General features: G+C 43.2%; 1 protein-coding gene across 5 annotated transcripts; it reads left to right on the top strand.

Annotated features, from left to right (window-relative positions):
• Positions 1-9,854: 9,854 nt before the first annotated feature.
• LOC118405740 (transcription factor Sp9-like) lies at positions 9,855-16,425 on the top strand. Of its 5 annotated transcripts, none has more exons than XM_035805450.1 (2): positions 9,855-9,942; positions 12,606-16,425. In XM_035805450.1, exons 1-2 carry the CDS (start codon positions 9,925-9,927, stop codon positions 13,908-13,910), a joined length of 1,323 nt encoding a protein of 440 aa, XP_035661343.1. In that variant the 5' UTR covers positions 9,855-9,924; the 3' UTR covers positions 13,911-16,425. The 5 variants fall into 5 exon arrangements, with proteins under 5 accessions (XP_035661343.1, XP_035661342.1, XP_035661344.1 ...); XM_035805449.1 differs by lacking the exon at positions 9,855-9,942 and adding an exon at positions 10,514-10,644; XM_035805451.1 differs by lacking the exon at positions 9,855-9,942 and adding an exon at positions 10,527-10,721.
• The last annotated feature ends 426 nt before the right edge of the window (positions 16,426-16,851 follow it).

The raw sequence follows: 16,851 nt of genomic DNA, 5'->3' as shown, positions 1-16,851 counted from the left end.
CACGAGACGCCAGCCACAATTATCGGCGGGAAGATAGAGTCGCGCCAAGGCGACGTTAAACGTTACCCGGGGCCACAATTAGTTGTCCTTTTGGTGTGTTTATAACGTTATTAACGTAGAAAATACCGTATAAGCCGCTAGGTAATACCGCAGATATGCCTTTGGTATGACGTCACCCGGAAATGCGTTTTGTTGGACAATTTTCAGACTGTAAATTCGTGTGCAATTCGTCATCATTTGTGTTGCTCTTCCCTTTGTTGCCATTCGTGACAGACATTAAATTTTAACCTGTAATTGACGTGGTTTAAGATGTAAAACATAGAAAAGTGACAGCGCCTAACGCAGCCCCATGCTGGGCAAAGTGACACCAATGGGTTATCTTCTGTGAGTTTGAAGTCGGTTTTGTGTCATATAAAATGCAATTTGCAAGAAAATCTATACTTATTTCTTCCATCGCACATTCAGTACAATGGCTAAACATTCAGTAAAACCCTACATGTCACGTTAGAGCAGAAAACATTTTCAATGTCACATATTTGTTTTACCTACCATATGATATAGGACGTTTTAAGCATTACTCATTTGAAAGTACACTTCATAACTGCATATTTCCCCACTATTATTTTTGTCTGATACTGGCATTACCACGTCCAAGGTACATTATTACAGAAGGGTCTGTTTCACAAAGACAAGACCTTGTACACAGCGGTTTCTGAGTAGCGACGCACGGACAATTATGGGTCTTTATTTTTCCCTTCTTTCAAAGAGGGGAAAATTGCAAAGAGATTGGCTATTTTTCCCATTGTGAGGTTCACGAACCGTAGATGGCTGCTCGCACGCTATGTTTGGGTGCAACATTCGTGGCATAGTAAAATAACACATAGCTTTATTTATGATTCACATGGTAACGTATACATACATGACTTGCATTTTCTAAAATTCTTTATACGTGTAGATCGTTGACAATGTACGCATTAAATATGAAATAAATGTATGACGTATGAATACCTCCCTGTATCTGTATTCATTTAGTCTCTTTATATATATGTATACGTATATATATATATATATATATATATATAGAGAGAGAGAGAGAGAGAGAGAGAGAGAGATTTTATGAAAAATCGTCAGAATCAACTAAAATTTTCAAACACATCTAACGTTACGTGTCATTTTGTGTATATGTGGTTAGCGGATGGCAAACATTTACCTAGATGGTATCACTCAATTCTGCTGGTTTGAAATCACCGAAAAGATTGTCATTAGTACGTATAACAATAGCCTGGAATGTTGGTCCTATCAATTTGCCGTTCCATAATCATAATTTTATACCTGATCTATCTTACGTTTGCGTGTTCCGTATCAAATATGATCAATTCCCATCCGCAGAGTCTAATTCAATATCCTATTCATCAATTGATATTGCTGTTACTATGATCTATTGATGTTGTACATTACATCTCTATGAACATTGATAACATCTAATGTATTACCAAGGAAAGCGTTATTAATGTGATGTGATGTTGCCGCTTTGTTAAAAATCCTGTCAGCGCTCTGCTGTTTAACTGCATTTGTCTTAATCTACACCTTTTCCAATTCAAAGTCATCAAGACAGGTATTTTATACACAATCGAAACTATTGCAGGAAAAGCTCGTTCTAACTATAGCAATATTTTGTTCTTTGTCAAAATGATTGCTTTTTATCAAAATGGAAATATGTATATGTCCCCACTTTGATTTACATATGGGAGGGAGGTAACAACGATTATACAAAGAGGGTATCATTATGATGATAAAAATATACACGTGGAAGTTGGTGGCTTTGGTAACCATTCGTGGTTTGCTAACTCCAGTATTCAATGCCCCAGTCACATGTAGTTGTTCTGCAATAAGTTTTGCGACAACAAATTTAGGGCATTTTAGGGCAAAGATGAGTCACTTTGGTCGCACGACTTTTTGATCATAGAATTTTCAGCGGGACCGTAGGAGAACAGACCGTGAACAAGAATTTGTGACTACGTATGTGGTCACAAAAAAGTTAGATTTTGACATTTTAATTTGTTGTCGTAAACATATTGTACGACATGCACAAGACAGTCTCGAGAAAATTCTAAGTCGTAAATACATCGTACAGTAGCAGGTGCTAACTACAAAATTCGCCACGACACACAGCTGAATTTTTACATTTTGTTGTCGCAAACATATTGTACGACGTACCCACGACAGTCTCAGGAACATTATAAGCCGTAAACCCATCATGCAATGACAGGTCCTAACTTATTAGACCTCCTTTTTATAGCTCATAGTAAGACTATGATTAAGCTGGAGGTGGGTAAAAACCAGGTAAGAGGTCCCCCACCACGATGCCTGCACCTGTTATGAATCATGACAATTGTGATGAATATAATTTCCCCTAAACATGATGTAAGTACAATACTTTGGGAAGAAACAGTATTGTATATTTGTAATTAGAGAAGGTCATAAGTTGAACAGTGTCTACGAACCATTTAGACTGCCTACCAGCTAGCCTCAGTGTTGAGCTATATAGCTCACCCATCTCAAAAAGGCTGTGTGATGTAGGCTAGTTTGGAGCGTGGGCATAAATTCAACTACATTCCATGAGGCGATAACCCATACCGTGTACAAATAGCTAAATATATCAAAGAATGTTTATACCTAGAACCAATAGTGTAAATGACACGCTAGACTCAACATGTTGACTTATTCATATCTATAGATATTCATATATGTCTGTTTATATGTACTGTAAATAGTTGCTATAGACCTTACGAAAGTCGCTATACGTTTGTTCAATAAAGATTTCTTTGTATAAAATGAATGAGAAAGTTGTTGTGCAGTTTTGTCCCATTGGGCTAAAGGGTGAAATACAGGTCACAAAAAAATAAGAGTTCACATGCACAGTATACAAGAAGGGTTCACACGAGTACAGGCTAGGGCGAGTGCTGTTATCTAGCATGTGGATTCTTCCTTTGCAATGATGAACAACCTTCTTTAACCTTCTTGATGAAACTGATATGTCTCTGGGTACCCACAAAGATTGTGAATATGCATACACGTTATCTGTTAAAGTATTTTGAACTGCCTACAGATTAATTTTGGACAAAAATTGAACTTTGGGTAAACATTTCTCACCCTTTACAGGCAATACTTACAAAGTTGATACTTTGTGAAAAGCTTCCATGACACTCTACGGATCATCATGTGGTCATATCATAATGCGGTCGTCACGCGTCGTTGAGAATTGAAAAATCTTGAGATTTTTTTGGGAAAAAATCTCCAGATTTTCTGGAAAATCTAAAGATTTTTTCTTAAGATCTGGAGATTATTTCAAAAAAGTTATTTGAAACCCGTAAGCGTACGTATGAAAGAACACACAGTACAGTTCTACACCGCATCTCCCGTGTAAACAGTATTTACGTCGCCGTGTTAAATATTTCAGCAGGAAACACGCCTGTTCGCGGCGCCCTTCCAGGTTTGACATTTGCCTGCATGGCAACGACTCCACACAAGCGCTCCTAATGAACACTTTACACCGTGTACATGAAATAAATACTACTATTAATTTGACATATATGCGGCTCGTCCGTACCTAGTACGCTGGCATTTTTGTTTAAATCTCTCGCGATGTGTAACTCTACTATCGTTACACGCCAGATCGAAAAACTCCAACCCCCTGCCAAGGGAGCGGCGATCAAGTACATCGTGGGAGTGTGAAATTAGGCGGGAAAGTTGAGAAACTTTAGGCGGGAATTCTTTCTCTGATCGCCTGTGAAATATGAGTTCGGGTGGTAGCGCCTGTTGAAGTGATTTCGCCGCGTTAGTGTAATTAAATGAGTATTATTTCCTGCCGTATTTCGTCATGCTGAAGGGAAGAGATCGGTTGTCTCGGCGGCGCCTTTGAGTTGTCGCCATGATTGATGGACGCCATTTTGGACCCCCACTTGTTACTGCGCATCTGTTTCTGCGCAGCCGATATCCCGCCATCCTTCACTCGGGCATGCTCGTGACCTTGCCGCCCGGAAGGTTAAGGAACCCCGCGGCGTGGTCAAAAGCAATCGCTGCCATCGCTTGTTCTCTCTCAGAAAGGAAAAACACACACTGCACCCCGTGCGCTCGCCGGGTGACTGTTGGTTCCGTACCCTACGGGTATAATCTGTGCGCACTGATCCATACCTATTCCGAACACCTGTTTCAGACAACAAATTGCATGACTTCATCCTGTAATAGCGGGCAGATTACCCTCTCGCATGACATCGCCGCTCAGAAAAAGCCGTTCGCCAACTTGAGCCAGGCGACCGAGAAGGCTATCGGAAGAAGCGGCTTTGACAAACAATAGCCAAGGTGAATACATATCACATGCCAGGTGACACAAAGAAAAAATGCAACACAACAAAAGGGGTGACACTTAAACCCTCTGAAGTAGATAGCAGAGATAAAGCTTGCTCCTCCCGATATCTTACAGATATCATCATTATCTAACCTATAACTGTGATGAGCTGGTATGGTGTAATCTGCACAGTTTAGCAGGGGACATTCTTGGACGGCCCAACGGACGACACTTATCTGTTATGGCGACACACTGCAGGAAAAAACATTAACCGGCAATGGGGGATACATTGGCATTGATTTCAGGTAGAAAGAACATTTTCAGCAGACAAGCAGGTCATAAATAGGATAATCACAGAACGCCGTTCCTCTAGACACAGCACGAAAATAAGACAAAAGCAGGACGATCATAGAACGTTGTCCTTCCTCTCCACGACTGTATGTGTGGTAACAAAACAATGATACGAACTTTTCCTACGACACAGTGAAGAAATCACCGATTCTAGATCTTCACAGTTTATTCCCTATCTGATGCTCATTAATTTACAATTAAAGCAAAAAGATGGTCTGTTCTATCTAAAAAGTCCTTGAATTTAAAGCCTTCATTTTAAGTATATATATTCAGGTAGAGATGACATATACAGTATGTAGTATATGTACACCTCCACATAGTCATTAACCGCAGCATCAGGAGATTGCATCTTTTGCATTCCGCTCGCTTTGCCACATTGAGAGGTAGGCAGTTGGATTAGGATATCCGAGCAATCACCATATATTATCAGCCACATTTTCAGCTGTCACGGCCAGTGTTAAATTATAGACATCATATTGGCTCGTGGAACGGAGGGGACAACTCATATGAGCAATGTCGTCAATTCCATACAGCGGCGCGGCCCAAGTTTTGTATCAGGAGATTCCGAGATGTCATCAATTTTCCGTGTCAGCTTTCTTCTTTTATTGTCGTTTTTCTGACGGCGCTTTTCTGCCATGTAATCAGTTCATCTTAGACTTAACAAAGATGTGACTCAAATACGGCTGTTTTCTTGAAGTTCGGGCAAGATTTTTGACAAATATTTTATGTTCATTGGCAAACAGATTACTAGTAGTTACACGGCGCAGCCAGTGTATATATCTTCTTCTTACTTTACAAATAAATCAATCAAACGTAACTTGTATTACATGATATTCATGTAGTGCGTATTGTTACATTTACCCAAGAAAGTTATCTGCCTATAACAGTATAACCTCCTTGATATACCATTTCGTGTACAACACACAGTAATCTGAAAGTCCATGCCCATGATATAGCCTTCACCGCCAAAGAATTATCTTTAAAACTGGTGGATTGCAAAACAAAATTGTGTTTCACGGATTTTATATTGCCTAGTATATCCTTCTATTCAACTGCAAGATTTTTTATGTTTGATGATGAATACGAATAACATTCTTTCCCATGATAATGTTAAATAATGCTAAACATACAGTGAATTATGCTATATCATATGTTGACTCTGATGTTACTGGTAGTTTATGTCATTTGGCAATATAAAGATTTTGGGGATCAAAAACAGAAATAATTGTCCCGAAAGAAACTGTTTTCAAATGCAGACAAAGACCACGTACTAAAATAATGCTGAACGTACTTGGAATTATGCTATATGTTGACTCAAATGATGTTACTGGTATTTTATGCCATTTGGCAATATAAAGAATTTTGGGACCAAAACAAAAATAATCATAATCGTCCCCAAAGAAACCATTTTGAAACGCAGACAAATACCACGTACTCGTGGGGCTTGTTTTCCAGTGTTGTTTAGTGGAAGAATGGACACTGTATTTACGCAAATGGAGGGATAGAATTGTAACAATGGCGTACAAACTAGCGACATTATGCAACCAACCGTCCTTTGTTTCCACTAATTAGATGCGGGGATTTTTAATCCTTTGATAGCAAAACACTGAACAATTTCGGAGACAACAATGTTATTTACAGGACGAATTTTTGCCTGTTCTATTAACGTTCTATTCTGACAGAAACAGGACAGTGCAGTTCAGTGACCTTTACGTGCGGTAGGGTCACTGTACTGTTTATGTATGGAACTACAACAACACTGAAAATAGTCTAAACCGCAGTCTTTTTAAGCTACGTACGCTTTTCCTCGTAATTCCCTACCAAGGTATAACAAGGTACAAATAGAGCTTACACCAGCTTAACGAGCCTGGGGTTCAGATTACGTCAGAAGAAAGAGAAATAGACAGCTTTTTTTCCCTTCAGTTGTTTCATTGGAACAGACAAGATGGCACAAATAGGATTGTGTAGTTATAAACAACCGGTTGACCTAAAACGTCAACGAACATAGCATAAAGAACTATTGTATGATTCAACTCAACAGTATCATAGAGAAAAGTCAAGGATTTCTAACCTACTACCGCGAATAGTTTTTACAATAAGTAATATTTATCCAAATTCAACTGAAGTATTTCCCGACAGTTTAGCATACGATCATAGTGTATGAATTAAAAACTAATCAATTTTATCAAGGAGCTTTTATCAGGCTCCTTGATTTTATTCAACGAAGATTCCAGAGAAGTTTTGTGTATGTGTGTGTCTGGAAACACAAAAAAGGAATACAGACTACAGTTTTTCTATACGTTGGTCATCTTTAATACTATTTTTATTGTCTTTGTTTTTCAAGCAGACTGTCGGCTCGAAGGAGGTTTTTAAGCTGTGACAGAACCAATCACCGACAAGGATCTTAATAGCCTTGTTTGTAAAAAACGATAAAAGCTGCTGAATTTCGTATAATACATGCACAACTATTCCAAGAATGCCTTCAGTTTTCGGTCGTACGACGATGATACGACAACTATGAGCGGGCCCTCGCACAACAACTTCTTTCTACGACGGTTGACTCGTTTTCAATGAGGCAGCAAACTTGGGTTCATAACCTATGATCCTCACCCCTCTACTTATGCTCCTTCAATCTCGCTGACAGCTCTAGCATACTTTACACTGCAAGGACTCAATAGGGGAGGGGGGAGGGTAATTAAAGCAATAAGCCTTTGAAGTACTAGGACAATTAGATGGCCACGCCTCCTCTCAACCCCCTTTGTGATCCCCCGCTGGGCAGCGCGTACAATCTTACACAAATTATATTATCATGCTAGAAGAAGGGGATAATGCGCCGTCGCCTCCCGGTGGTAGTACAGAATAGGCGCGGCGGCGTTTTGCATTTGTACGGTCTGTACAGAAGAGCGGGGGTATGTAGGGCATTGTTGGGTCGCCATGGTAACGGAAGCTGGTCGAAAAGACCACGCAGAGCACTCGTCTGGCAATCTCGTACGCTGAAAGGGAACGACGTCGCTTTGAAGTGGACGAAATGTGTTCTCTTTAAAAAGATGCCTTTACGGGTGTCTGTTGTTGTCACGACGGGTCTGCCTCTTGCTCAAGCGGCGTTTTTGTCCCTTCTTTCCGCCGACAAAATACCTTGAAACGTAACATAACAACAGATATATAAATACCGTAATAACCAAATCCACAGAAAAATAACGTAAAGTAAGAAATCAGCCACCACCTGCGACTTAAAATATTTTTCACCATATGTTCAAAGCTAATGTCTTAAAAATAACATACAATGAAACAAAATTTTGTTCTCGCATAGAAGACTATAGAATATGTTGAAAGCATACAAAAGATAGAAGGACATTGTAGATTTCGGTTTCGTATTTTTGCAGGTTCCTCTGAGTGATATAAGCTCGTCTGTAGTTCAGCACTGTGAGAAAATGACAGATGACGACGTAGTTTCTGCCACGGAATCATCTGTATGATAATCCGCCTCCCGCCCTGAATTAAGGAATGCCGAGATGATGGGGGATTAGGACAACACGCGGTAAAGAAGGCCACGGATTACTCCGGATAACGATATCCGACCGTCCTCTATACACCTCAGGGGATATGTATTTTCTGTATACGGCGAAAAAAAAATCAGGAACAGAGTTTCCAGATGGGACGGTTATCATTAAGCGTACTCGAGAACATCCTTCGGCCAAAGTCAAGGTATAATTAAGGGCATACCTGTACACACCTACTCCACACCACCGGAAGTGGGGCGATATTTAAGGTTACTGGCGCAGGTGTGTTGAGAATTTAAGGTTCCGATGTTTGCTCCTATTGTAAGAGATATTGTATTATTTGTGTGGATGTGATAAGGCAAAGGTTAACAAGTCGAACAGGGAAGATGAACATACCGTACTGCTATCTATCCTGAGATCGTCTGGAAGATAAGAGGATACAGATATTGGCTTTATGGACGCCGATCATGCAATTTGGGACCGCTTGAGGGCAACTCCGACAAGTAGAACAATACCCGCACCTGAGTTTATCTTAATGGGTGCTCCAAATCGCTGTGTTTTCCTCCCAACTCATTGTGTTTTTCCTTAGAAAGCAGGTAAATGTAAAGGCAGGCCATAATGCCGTTGCACGGCCCCTTTGAAATACCAAACAAAGCTACAAATACCGCTCATTAGTTGGTTAAACCGCTATGGCGATTAGAAGGAATAGTAGAGCACGCGGGAACGAACCATGCCGTGACACTGCGGCGCTATTAGATGTAGTTAGCCGGCTCTGTCCGACCCCAAGTCGGGGGAACTATTGTAACATTACTCACGGCGCGATGGGTGCCCGGGCGGCGAGCCTACTGAAGTCTGACTCACACTGAAGAGATTAACAGTACGCATTGTCCCCGACAAAATTGTCCTCTGCCAGATCACAAACAAAATGTGAGCCATACATATAAGCGTTGGAACAAAATGTCCGCGTAGCGTCACTGCCACCTGTTTACTGAAAAAGAGAGATGGGTGTGTTGTAGGAGATGATAGTTCTGTTTGCTGCGATGTATGCACTTTTTGTTGTTGAATAGAATTTCTTAATTCCCTAAAGTGACCTCCCTTTCCAAGGGACCCGTGATTTTAATTAATCTGTCATCGTAGATATACAGTGCGAGCTTGACTGGTCCCGGGTTAGCTGAGTGCGGCGGGTTGAAGCGCACATGGCCCGCCCGAGAAAAACCTACAAGCCCGCCCCTTGTCGTAATTCCGTACGCTGGGGTAGACAGGCTCCTGGGGAGCGCGCCACACTGTGTCCCTCCCCTGCCCGCCCTCAGTCCACCCCCGTCCGTCCTCCTAGCCGCCCCCGGCCGCCCTCTCCATGCCATAGAAGTAGGAGCCTACAGAGAGGCGACAGCTCCGGCCGATGAAAACCGTTCTCCGGGCCCTTTTGATGTTCGCTCCCGCTGAGAGCGTGAAAGGATCAGGACCCGAAAGAAGGGCATTGTGGCCCGAAACAGAGATGTATCGGTCCCCAGTTAGGCTTAATTCTGATCTGATAAAGGAGCTATCGGGTCTGCTTATTCCCCGCAAATGGGCCGCGATTGCCCAGAAAAATAAAATATCGCCCCAGGGTCTGCCAATATTTCAGCCGAACGGCCGGTAGTTATCACCGCATGTTATCCAGGCTACCCGCAGAGGATTAGGCTCACCGGCTCCAAACTCATGGTGTCCTAAGCCGCATGGTGCTCTATGGGAAATTGGGAGCTGGTAAGTCGTGAAACATGCCCCTAAAGTAAAACCCCGTAAGGGTACGCCTGGCGAAACGTTCTCGGTGAGGGAGTGTCCTCCTCCCGAGGATGAGTCAGGTACAGGTGCGGTGACGGACGCGGAGGTCGCTACACCGCATTTTTTCTCATCCTCTCCGAGATGCCTTTTTTTCTTTGATCTTAGTGATCCCGCTTGCACCTGGAGAAGCGCTCGTCCTAGAAATGGTATCGCCTCAAGAAGTATGGCAGGGCCAAATGGCCCTGAAAATGTCAAATTTAGCATCGTCATAAGCCGGGCTTTTGTCGCAGGGATGCCGGAAAAGTTACGGAGGGATGTCGTGAGGAAAATTGCGCGATCGCGGTGGATTAGGAGCAATTTTGGGTAATGAAATCTCATTATTGTGAGTCTGGGCTGACGTTCTTGTTTGTAGAGGTGCGAGTAAATCGTCGTGTATGTCAACAATTCAGCCCCACTTGTCACTAGAATAATCAATCAAGGCTCCAACGGAGCTCGCTGATTGGTCGAGAGGGGCCTGAGCGGGCCTTCAAAGGGAAGCCACACCACAATTATATGGTCAAATGGGCGGAACCGACCATTTGTATTGTACACCTTCCCTTTGGTAGGGACGAAAACGCCGCTCAAAGAGCTTCAAATTGCGGAATCAAAGCCTGCTGTTGTGGGATGGCAACCTCACTTCTCGGGGTGAGTCCACTTTCCTTCACTCTGTCCTACCGCCCGAAGTCCACCCGCCGCCGCCGAGCGAACTAAAGTCGAGAAAGGTTGGTATGTTGGACCGATCAGTACTAGATCCGCAGGCGGGGCCCGGTAACCTTGTCCCCCGTGTATGCTCGATTCCCTCCTCGGTACTACTAGAACCCAAGACGAGAACACTCCACCGCGGGAGTTAGCGTTTCTTGTAAATCACGATAGTATCTGTCACGAGCTCGTTCCCTGTCGATGAAGTTTTTAGGGGGACATACGATATTTGGTAGAAGATTTGGCTAGAAATACGGGCACGGAAACGAAATGGCAGTTTGTGACGATGTGGAAAATCCAGTTGCACACGCGACTTTGTGTACACTCGAGTTTACCCCCGCTTGTTCAGGGTGCTAATACCCACCACTTGGGCAAACATTTTATTTCGAGACCAAACAGATCGCCTTTTCACGGCCGGTGTTTGCCGACTTATTCACCGATGAAATCTGCACACATTGGCGGAGTGGCCCGACAGAAAAATCTTCTTCGTTTCGCTGTTCAACAAATGAATAACAAAGAGTAAATTGCCCTGATTTAGCAGTTGATTTGGGTGCATGACAGAATATTCATACCGAAGTCAGCGTGAATCGTGCGGCGGGAGTTTGATATTCGTCGCCCCGCTGGGTCTCTTTGAACGGGCGAATTGATTATATAGGGGCAGAGGCGCTCCGAGCAGATTGTCACTTCTTACGGTGGGGAAAAAGAGCGGTAAAAACGTGTCAGGAAGTTAGAGAGATCCTTCCGATAGAACTCACGTTAATTTTTACCATTTGGACTGCACAGTATCACGAGAAGGATATCTTTGCCGTCTGTGAGACATTTGACGCCGTTTCTGTGACGTTTTTGCCGGATTTCTGACATAGATTTGCGCGCCAACACAGTCAGGGTATGTCAGCTATGACTGTCGTCTGTCGTTCATTCTGAGGGAAATCAGACGACACCCATGTAAGATCGCGTTTTGCCATGTCATATTGCAACCTGCTTTTGTTTACTCCATTCATAAATAGCCTTCAACTTTGACATTAGTTTAAAACGACGCCCTAACAGGTCTTCTGTGTATCTTCAACAAACGCGGTCATTTTTACTGTCACGACTTTACTGCGAATCGACGAATACTGCCTGTAGTGCGCCGCAGAATTCCCTAAAACCACTGTAGATAGACATTATCTAAGTTTTCATGTCTATGAGTAAAACTGTTGTTTGAAATAACGATACAATATTTTGTCTCTAATGTTACAAATTATTGAGTTTTTGTAGATGTAAACATTACGCTACAAAATACCTACATGCCTCTGACAGAGATGTCTACATCAGTGATATATCCATAGAGGATTAGTATAGAATGGTTTTCTCATAAATTTTCATTTGTTTCGCATATATCCTTATTCTTCGGGGTCCAATTCTGGCTTTTGGTCTATCGATTCGATAATTGTTTATGACTATGGCGTTTTTCCCATAGACAATTTCCCGCGGTAGATCCTATGGAAACCGTAGAATGCTCCTGTAGGGAGGGTGTTGAAATCATTATCATCACGACATGGTAGTCACAGTTTGAGTCTAAAAACTATCATTTGGAAAAGCCTAGGACGTTTAAGAGCACAAAAATGTTGTACTTTGAGAGATGACATTGATATTTATATCTTGAGATCGTGACAATGAGATACTATGGCATGTTTCAACACATATATACCAATTCCTGCTTTGTAGAACACAACATGCAAAGTTGGCAGGTAATATCGACTGTAAATTAGAATATTGTTTGTCGTATAATGCCGTGTTGAGGTATTATGCTGAGATCTACATGTGAGTTACTTATGGGTCATATGATGAAGGTTTCGCTGTTGAAATGAGGTGTAGAGGTCCTGGGAGTAGAACAGATGTGAACCGTCGGTGTTTTTCATTTCTAGGAGCATCCACGTCTAGGCGCCACTCCCTTAGCGATGCTCGCTGCCACCTGTGACAAGATCGGAAACAAGAGTCCCCCTCCTCTCGCCGACGCCGCCATCGGGAAAGGGTTCTACCCGTGGAAGAAGTCCCTGCCGGGCGCGACTGGGAACCACCACGTGTCGGTGAGCCACGGGAACGGCGCCGTCTCCTCCCGACCCATGCACATGTCTCTCCAGGACTCTCTCCCGTCCATGTCCACCATGTCGGGAAGCGGGGGGTACCCCCTCGCCAGCAGCACCACCGCCAACAGTATGACATCCTACGGCAGCGACCTGTTCCTGCAGAGCACGTCCGTCAGCACGTCGGCACACCACAACGACAGCGGCCAGCCGGCCATCATACAGAAAGTCCACGGTCCCGGCGTGGATAGCCTACAGATGCAGGCCAGCATGTACCCGCGGGTGGGAGTCGCGCACCCGTACGAGTCCTGGTTCAAGACCAACGGCCACCCGAGTCTGTCCAACGACGTGACCAACAGCGCGTCGGCTTGGTGGGACATGCACACGGCCAACTCCAACTGGCTGGACGTACAGAACACTAGCGGGTTACACTCGCAGTTAGGAAACTACGGCACGGACTATTCCGCTCTCAGCCACCCACTCAACTCCACGCCGACGCACCTGCTGCCGACGGGGCAGTCGCTGCTCGCGCAGGACAGTTTTAAGTCAATGTTGCCCTCAACGGACATGAGCGGATCGCAGCTGTCCGCCCCTCTACTCTCCACACCGGCCTTTGGGGCCACCGCAGGCGTGCGGAACTCCCGGCGGTACACGGGGCGGGCGACATGCGACTGCCCCAACTGCCAAGAGGCGGAGCGGCTAGGTCCCGCCGGAGCCGCCATCCGCCGCAAGAACCAACATAGCTGCCACATCCCCGGCTGCGGGAAGGTGTACGGCAAGACGTCCCACCTGAAGGCGCATCTCCGCTGGCACACCGGCGAGAGACCGTTCGTCTGCAACTGGTTGTTCTGCGGGAAACGCTTCACGCGGTCCGACGAGCTCCAGCGGCACCTCCGTACCCACACGGGCGAGAAACGCTTCGCCTGTCCCGTCTGTAACAAGAGGTTCATGCGCTCCGACCACCTCGCCAAGCACACCAAGACGCACACCGACGGCAAGAAGGGCAGCGACTGTTCCGACACCGACGAGAACAGCTGCGACACATCGGGAAACAACCAGACCGCCCTCGGCAACATTAGTGCTTCCCAACCGACAGTCACCTCGCCCCATTCCGGTGGCCAAGAAGGTCAGAAGGATTCCAATTAGCATTCAAAGAAGTCGATCCCTAGAACTTGTCATAGCGAGTAGAGTTTGATGCCGTGAAGTCTGACCATGACAAAATGTTTTATATGACATGTCCCGTAAACCGTCGCGTCGGTAGAGACACAGTCAGAGTAACATTTGGACCAGGCAGAAATATGTTACAAAACTAGCGATTGTAAGTATTGGATAGTGCTTTCCAATGATGAATAGATATATGAATATCAACCATCGAACTCTCCCAAACTTGTTGTGGAAACTTTACACAAGGGGAACGTTTTCTAGCCTAGAGACATCAGTTCATCGCTGTTAGTTGTCGCGAAAGTTCGCATAGCCAAGGAGCTTTTATCAAAGCTCATTGGCATAACATAACGGTCAAAATGTACTTGTCAAATGTGACGTGTTCTTAAAAAAAGCCATAGAAGAAAAGATGTAAAGACCTTGCCAGAATGTATACCATTGTCATGATTTTTTGACATCCGACTCACCTTACGCTGTGAGTGTTATAATACCAAAGTCAACTGCGAAACTACATCTGGACACGAAAAAGACGCTTTCTACTGAAAACTATCAACAACAAACAATATCAAACCTTCTCCCTTTGGGAGATGTAAATTTCTGAAAATTTCACTTACATTGTTAGGCTCCTGTTGTGTCGCGCTGTGGTAACTTCTCATATGTCCATATTCTTCAACCAGTTTACCTCGTAGTTAAAGGTCTCTCGGTCTGTAGATGTCGTCGCTTCATACAGCGGGCACAAGTGATATCTGCATGGAACAAAAAACAACACGGCATCGCTATGGTACGCATATACATCAAGTCTCTCTCAGTTTACGCACTAGAACTGTAAATCAGTTCAAAATCAATATCCCATGTGGCATGGAACAGTGAACACATTGCCAGTGTATTTTGCAAGGCGTCCGATTTCTTTCCGGCAAAAAGTGTTGCTCGCTCAACAAAGGAGCACCCGTTAAAATTCATTGTTTCAACTTATGAATTCTGTGGATGTTCTGAATAGAAGGTAGCCGCATATGAAATGTTAAAAGAATTGTGACTTCGTATTTCTCAATGGGAAGAAGTTGAAACTGCCATTGGGGGACAGAAGAGACAAAGATTGTTAAAAAACCTTAAAATATTGCCGTGGTACTGGTATAAAAGGATGCTAACTACTCTTTCGAAATCTATAAGGTTCAGAAAACACAATAACAAGTTGTATTTTCATCATCTCATTTTCAAACATCTTGCTTCTTGGCTGATTGTACCGTTTTCTAATAACGCATTTTTAAAAAGAATTCATTGATAAAACGATGCATACACAATTCACGTTACTCTTTTGACGCAAATCCTTTATGTGAAAAGAGAATGTATCTGAGGAGTACTGAATGTATGTATCTAAGGCGTATTGAAATATTTCTCTTTCTAGATCCAAAACTTCATAATTTCATCATATTGGCAACATTCAGTGTGTGCCTACAAAACCAGGCAAAACGTACCGGATTGTCGTCTATTGTAAATCCAGTCATTTATAACCCAGACTTTCTCACATTTCGCGTCTAACAGACGTGTGTGTGTGATACCATCTGTACTGTGGACTGTATAACGCCTGGATGTTAATGTTATGACTTTATCACGGGCCCAACACTCCCTCCAACACCGGGCACCCCAAACTCACTCGGGACCGGCACAGATGTAATCACGACCCACGCTTGATGAATTGTCGTACCATGCGATGCCGGCACAGATATGAATTGAGAGACGCTTTCTTGTTATGCTCGCCCAATTTTCAGTCATACTTTATTTTCTGCCACGGCATATGATACCTCGGGGTCGGTATGAATATGACACATTAATACGACTCCCTGTCCCAGGGGATGATATTTTGTTAGCAATGTAGAGGGGACTGTATTCCCTCTGCTGTCCTCTGTTCTAATTAAATACGTTTCGCTATCATGGAGCGAGAGAGAGGAAAAAAGTCGGTGAAGGGACGGATAGATACGAAAAATTGCACAACGGCTGTCAAAAATTGAATGCACGTGGTCGGATACAATGCTAACTTTAGTCGGGAAAGGAAGTTATGAGATAGGACAGGTTTGTTGTTGTTGCAACAGAACAATGTCTATAGGAAAATATGTATGAAATATAACATTGGAAATTCATGTTGAATGTGATAGCGTAAATTCTGGATAACGAAAACTACAGTAGAGCTGTGATTTTTGACGAAGAGAAATTTGTTGGTTAGTGGAGAAAAGTGGCCATTCTGTATTATGTCAACCAACAACAATAGAAAGTTATTTATTTTCCTTGGTTGATTTTTAACATTCATGTATTCTCTTGTCACATGCAATGCCGCACAAAATCATAATTCTTCCATCTGTAACGTTATGATATGATAAGTAAAAAAAGTTGTTTCGGAGGGAGTGCCCCTGATTATGTAAATGTGTGTATATTTGGTGCCTTCGGTAGCACTGTACGTTGTATTCTGTACAAATTTACTGCGACATTAAACACTTTGAAGAGTATACCTTCTATGTGATTCGTGCTTTCATGTCCCTGTTGTATTATACCACTATACGAAATCTGGTCTTTAAACACAAGTAAAGCATACTTGTACTAAAAAACGCAACATTTACGCATGTCTTAATATAGTCATTGTTTAGATGACAATACCCATAGAGACCCATGTAACTGTAAGAAGTTAAGACATAATAACAGTATCTCAACTATATCTATTAAACATACACCAGCATATTTCCCTTTAACGCTACCCCCAAATTTCCTGCAGCAAAAAATGGCGCTTCAGAAGTTATGAATGACGACGACATGATTTGACGTCCGATATATCGATTTAGAAACGCATGAAGGATACGTCTTTAGCGGTATCTGTTTGATGGTGTTTCTGTTACAATGGTTCGCCTATACATTCGTTTTCAACATAGATCAGGTCTGA

Source organism: Branchiostoma floridae, chromosome 18, assembly GCF_000003815.2.
Source record: "Branchiostoma floridae strain S238N-H82 chromosome 18, Bfl_VNyyK, whole genome shotgun sequence".
Taxonomy (NCBI): Eukaryota; Metazoa; Chordata; class Leptocardii; order Amphioxiformes; family Branchiostomatidae; genus Branchiostoma; species Branchiostoma floridae.
The sequence above is the reverse complement of the archived record's forward strand: the minus strand, read 5'-3'. Positions and strand labels throughout refer to the sequence as shown.

Bases quoted from the DNA above. Each gene is read 5' to 3' on its own strand.
- LOC118405740 (XM_035805449.1), top strand. From the start codon at position 10,624: ATGGCAACCTCACTTCTCGGG. The intron at 10,645-12,605 runs GTGAGTCCACTT...TTTCATTTCTAG, and splicing joins TGGCAACCTCACTTCTCGGG to GAGCATCCACGTCTAGGCGC.